Genomic DNA, 6164 nt, shown 5'->3' on the forward strand with positions numbered 1-6164 from the left:
TCACTTGTCTAACAGACAAATATTCCCGGTTTACTTTGACAAAAAAAAACCCCATTTGATATTAGTTGAAAAATAGTCTTGGTTGATGTCAATTTTAAAACATCACTAATTGTGGTCAGACAATACAACCATAGTTAAAATTATAAATATTTTGTATTTTTAAATTATTAAAAATTGAAAAATATTTTTTGATTAATATTTCAAAATTAGATTGTGTTTGTTTTCTATAAAGTTTAATATTAAAATTTCATCTATTTAAAATATAAAATCGAATTTTTTCCATATGGAGAAAATTGAATTGTCTTATCAAAACAAAGCATTTAAAATTGAAAAAATTTGAATTGATTTATCTAAACAAAGAATTTAAAAAATAAAAGAAATTAAAATCTAAACAAGTTAAATTCTAGACATTCCAAATTCCCTAAAATTTAAAAATTTTTAATCCAAACAAAAAGTAACTTCACACACTAGAAATAATTTTATAAATTGAAACTCAAAACTAATATTTTCATAAGTAAATTCAAATTATCTTCAAAATATTAAATTTCAGAAATAATTTTTTTTTGAAAGAAAATAAGTATCTTTTTTTAAGCCATAATTTATCCTTATATAACGGCAAATGTCTTTTTAAAAAAACAAATCCTATATCACATCTTATTGTTGCGTGCTTTACAAGCTAACAGAGAAACTATAAATAAGCACACAACATTGGCAACATACACCAACGTTTGATTAAGAAAATAGAAGCCTTATTTTGCTCTCTGTTCTTTCTCTCAACAATCCTTCCAACAAATCAAGAGAGTTGAATTCTGAAGCTTTTGCTAGTTTCTACCACTCAGGTTTGTTTCTCCGAATGCGAAAATCTAATACTTCTTTTAGGGTTTGTGATGGATGATCTGCGAGAATCTATGTTCTATCCGACTTCATTTATCTCAGTGAAGTTTTCTGCGCTTCCACGATGCAAATATAGGGTTTCGCGTTTAGGGTTCCTTTCTATTTATTTATTATCGGGGTTTTCATAAGGATCGGCAATACCCTAATTTGGGGTTTGGGGAGAGTCTCTATTGACGTTGCTGATCAGGGTTAAATTATTGGTCTTTGATCCAAGTCTTCAATGGGTTTTGATCTTGATGTTGTTGATCTTCCTCGATCAACATAGTTTGTTGCCGTTCATCATTTGCTTTACGATTGTTATTTTGGGAATGGAAAATTTGGGAGCCAAAAGGTTTTGGGTTTTGGATGAAGAATTAAGTCTATGGCTGGGATTTAATCATTGAGTTAATGACTGAAAGCATGAGCCATGGAGAATTTTATTGATAGGATACAGTACCTGATCTGGGATGTCATTACAATGCCATGTGTGTTTTTTAGAATATCATGGATACAAAGTTTGCACGAAGGACTGAGCGCATTGGTAGAACAACATGCTCTTATTGGATAGCTGGAAAATGTAACAGAAATCCATGCAGATTTGTGCACATAGAGACACCATCTCCACCTGCTGCTTGTGGTTATGGCAATACTGCATATAGCTACGGAAAAAAGCCCCATTCCTCCTCTTTGAATACCCCGAAATATGGTTCAAAGAAAGCATTGCTTAGAGATAATGGAGATAGAGGAGATGCAACAAGGGTTGCTAAGGCTTTCAAGAAATCATCACCAAGGATATGTAAATACTGGATCAACAACAATTGTGTACATGGTGAACAATGCCTGTATCTGCATTCATGGTTTCGTGGTGATGGGTTTTCCACAGTAACGAAACTTCAAGAACATAAGAAGGTACTTGACTCTTGAACCTCCATTTAGTATTTAACACACCAAAATTATATTTAAAGTTCTTTCATAGTTCATTTTTAGCATAATGATTAAATCAAAATTGATATCTGACTTAATAATTGACTAATGTTTTAACAATTATTGATTACAGTCATAGAGTTTTATAATGTAACTATATGCTAGAATAGCGGAATAAGTGTTTTTGAAAAAGCATTCTCTTCCCTAGTTTCCTAGGAAATGCTAGAATTTGTGAGCCTCTGCATCATGTTAATATTTTTTGTAGTAGTTAAATTAAAGCTTTTGAAAACAGGTTATCACTGGCATCGCACTTCCTGTTGGATCCGACAAACTTTATTCTGGCAGCACTGATGGGACAGTTAGGATATGGGACTGCCATACTGGTCAATGTGCTAAAGTCATCAATCTTGGTGCTGAGGTTACCTCTTTGATCAGTGAGGGGTCATGGATTTTTGTTGGTCTGCAAAATGCTGTCAAGGTAAGCTCTTATCTGTCATTGTTTTGTTTTGATGTATGATAATGTCTAATCATAGGAGTAGTACATGCAAACTGATTATGTGGCTGTGGTTGTTGTGAAGGCTTGGAATATCCAGACCATGTCAGAGTTTACTCTTGATGGACCCAAAGGCCGAGTCCGTGCCATGACTGTTGGCAACAATACACTCTTTGCTGGTGCAGAGGTAACTAACCATGTTATTAATATTGTCCAATGATATTCCCCTAACCGAATTCTTTTTTTCTGGGGTGAGTTAAAATTTGTTTTATTTAAAATTTCAGGATGGTGTCATTTTTGCTTGGAGAGGAAGCTCTAAAGCCGATTCTCCTTTTGAACTGGTTGCATCTCTCACTGGCCACACTAAACCAGTGGTTTGTCTGGTGGTTGGATGCAAGATGCTGTACTCCGGGTCCATGGACCAAAGCATAAAGGTATGTCTGTTGTTGAGGATTCTATTTTTCTTTATTAACATGAAAATTTTTTCTGAGAAAAGGATATGTAATTTTCTTTGAACTGTCCTACAACGACCGGATGTTGTTATTTTGTCTTCTTCAGGTCTGGGACATGGATACATTACAGTGTACAATGACACTAAATGATCATACTGATGCAGTCACATCCCTTATCTGTTGGGATCAATATCTGTTGTCAAGTTCATCTGACCGCACAATTAAAGTCTGGGCTTGCATTGAAGCAGGATCTTTGGAAGTGATATATACACACACCGAAGAAAATGTAAGCGTTGACTTAATCTTATTTGTTGAAATATCATTTGGTTTTATTTTCATGTGTAAGAAGTCAAGCTGATATTTCTTATAATGCTGACGAGTTGGTCAATCTCCTAAATTGATGATTTTTTTATATTACAGGGTGTTGTTTCACTCTTTGGGATGCCTGATGCAGAGGGAAAGCCAATATTATTTTCCTCGTGCAGAGACAATTCAGTTCACATGTATGAATTGCCTTCGTAAGTAAATCTAAATTATTCACGTTTCTTTTTGTTACTGTACCTCCGTCATGGTAATATTTCTTATTTTTTTGTTGCATCCTCTGATGATGTTTTCTCAACAGATTTTCAGAGAGGGGACGTTTATTTGCCAAGAAAGATGTGGCATTGATTGAGTTAGGTCCTGGTGGCCTCTTCTTCACTGGAGATGAGAGTGGTTTGCTGATGGTATGGAAATGGTTGGAGGTACCCAAGGTGGCATCCTCTTGACATGTGTTTCCTTTTAACATTGGAGTTGTATTATCCCATCTATTTCCTCTTGAAGCAGATGGTGATAAGGATGAATTTATTTGTCTGAGCAGTAAATTCACTGTAAAAACAATTGTATAGAAATTGACAATATTATAGAAATACCAATTTCATTCTTTTATATTCTTCCCAGCAGATGTATTCTTCTCCTGCTTTGATAAATATATTACAATTGTAAGTAACATGGTTTGTAATGAAGTCTGTTTTCAAATTCTTTCTATCATTATCAAAGAATACATATTTGGAATCCAAATATAAGTTCGACCCAAAATATAGTTTTTCTTACTTGTTAAAAATCGTTATTGTAATTCAATTATTTTGGCATTACTGTTATTGTAATTCAATACATATATTTTGGAGGAGTGTGGGGGCGTGGGTGTCATCATCTACACCTGAGCCTTCATCATAATCTCCGTCTGTCTAGAAAACATCTTCATCTTTTGTTCAAGAGAAGAACCAGATGAATTAACTTCCACCTACCTGATGAACCCTAGAGGATCTCCTGTCACCCATGCCATTGTAAGCATTAGAGGCCTATAGTTGTGGAAAGAAAACAGGAAGGGGAAATTGAGACTCCATATTTTGTTGACTCCGCAACAGTGGTTTTTTCTTTTTTCAGTTACAATGTAGACTGTTTCTAGTAATTCTGTCCGGGTGTTAATGATTGAAATGAATTTGTATTAACATAGCAGGATCTTGTGATATTCTTTGAACCATTGTCCCTTGTGGCCCACTTTCTTTGGAAAGTAACCATGTCATATTCATATTACTATGTCAAAATATTGTTTCACTCCTCAGAAGCTTAGACGAGCGAGCAAGTAGAGAAACAGCCGTGTAGAGCTGCCTAGCTCAGTTTACGTTCAGAAAATTATTTTAAACCTTCTATATGTTTCTTGTTATTATCCCGTGAATATAAAAATTAAACCAAGAAAAATATTGCAATGCAAATAAGCATGTCTTCATAGTTTTACTATACACTTTCGGAAGCTTCAAGTTCTCAATTTTGTTTGTTGGGTTATAGAAAGCTTTGGAAAGCTTGATTTTTCTTCTTATTATTCCGAGAATATGAAAGCAATGGAAGAAAGATATTGCATAGCTAAAAACGTATGTCGTCCTGAGTATACTATACACGTTGAAAGCTGCTGGTGCTTGAAATTTTTGTAACGTACAAACTTTACACTGTCATATTCGAGTGAACTTCATTTTAGTTCTCATATATATTTTTATAGAAACATCATGGGTACGTGGTATTAGTATTTTCTAATAGATAATTATCACATCATCCGTTAATAGTGACAAGGACCAGAATCGTAAAACAATAAATAGTGACAACAACGAAAATAAAATAATTTATAAAAATTAAAATTATAATGTATACTACATAAGTAGAATATGAACAAAATCATAATAACATTATGAAGATTTGGTCAAATTATACAAATATTTTGGTTTTTTTAACTCTCGGACAAATCTCTTCTTATTGTTTGAAAAAATATTACATGGATGTTTCATTCTACTTAACACACCCTCCTTTGAATCAAGGCTAAAATGCATTTTTTGGTCATTCCATTTTCTTAAATATGGGATTTTATTTCCCATATTTAATTAGACATTTCATCTCCTTTTAAAATGTTGGTTATTTTAGTCTTTTATTTCTTAATTGAGATATTTCATCAGTAACTTTTAAAAGATTCACAATTTTAGTCTTTTGTCCAATTTCAAATGTTCATCTATGTATTGACCCTTATACTTTTATGTTTTTATTGAAATATTGTTATATATTTCATTGTTCTTCAATGTTAGCCTTTTACTTTTATGTTTTATGCTTGCTATCGATTGGTTGGTGACCCGTACCTTAACTTTTAGATAAGATTGCTATTGAAAAATGCTTTCTTTTATCTTGAACTGTGGTAAAATATCCATTAAACCTTAGAGCTAGGAATATGATGAAGGATAATGATTATCTTTTGGTCATGGAACTTAAAACAATTTCTTTGTTAAATATGCAAGAGATTGACTTTTAATGGAAGAACTTAGATATTATCACCTAAGGAATTAAGGATTAAAATATCATTTTTGAACTATGTCTTATATTAACATTGAATAACAAGTTGAGTATGTTATCTTAGTGTAAGGAGAGTTTGATTTGGTGAAATCTAATTCCGATAATTTTTGTCATTTGAATTTCATATCATTTTATTGAGTGCTTGTAAAAAAATCCCAAAAATATTATAACTTGTACCTTTGTTTTAATTTATCTTTATTATTGAATATCGTGTTCAAATCATCATTGTTCATTTTTTAGTTTAATTAGTAAAAATTTCTAATATTTGTTAAGTATTATCAAGTTCTTGTGGGAATAATAACTTTTATTTATGGAATACTACTTGACAATTTGATATGATTGTCAATGAATTAATTTAAGCTTATAATTTTTTTCTCTTAAAAGAAAAACTTATTGAAGGAACCTATCATGAGTTATCAGAGTTTTTTTTTTCCATGGTCCACTTCAAATTTCGACCGTCGCTATTTTCATTTTTTTAGTTTCATTTACCGTTCTATTCTATTTTCACTCATTTGAGTAATTTCAACACTCAAATTTTTGTGTACGTGGCA

The 6164-nt window shown here is 32.2% G+C and overlaps 1 protein-coding gene across 2 annotated transcripts; it reads left to right on the forward strand.

Moving 5' to 3' along the window:
• The first annotated feature begins 736 nt into the window (after positions 1-736).
• On the forward strand, positions 737-3669 carry LOC114387441 (zinc finger CCCH domain-containing protein 48-like). 2 transcript variants are annotated; one of them, XM_028347628.1, is made up of 7 exons: positions 737-1782; positions 2090-2275; positions 2376-2477; positions 2575-2724; positions 2849-3028; positions 3163-3260; positions 3365-3669. In XM_028347628.1, the coding sequence occupies exons 1-7, from the start codon at positions 1378-1380 to the stop codon at positions 3507-3509; spliced, it is 1266 nt and encodes a 421-aa protein (XP_028203429.1). In that variant the 5' UTR covers positions 737-1377; the 3' UTR covers positions 3510-3669. The 2 variants fall into 2 exon arrangements, with proteins under 2 accessions (XP_028203429.1, XP_028203430.1); XM_028347629.1 differs by having other exon boundaries at positions 3163-3245.
• Positions 3670-6164: the final 2495 nt, after the last annotated feature.

This window comes from Glycine soja, chromosome 15 (genome assembly GCF_004193775.1).
Source record: "Glycine soja cultivar W05 chromosome 15, ASM419377v2, whole genome shotgun sequence".
Taxonomy (NCBI): Eukaryota; Viridiplantae; Streptophyta; class Magnoliopsida; order Fabales; family Fabaceae; genus Glycine; species Glycine soja.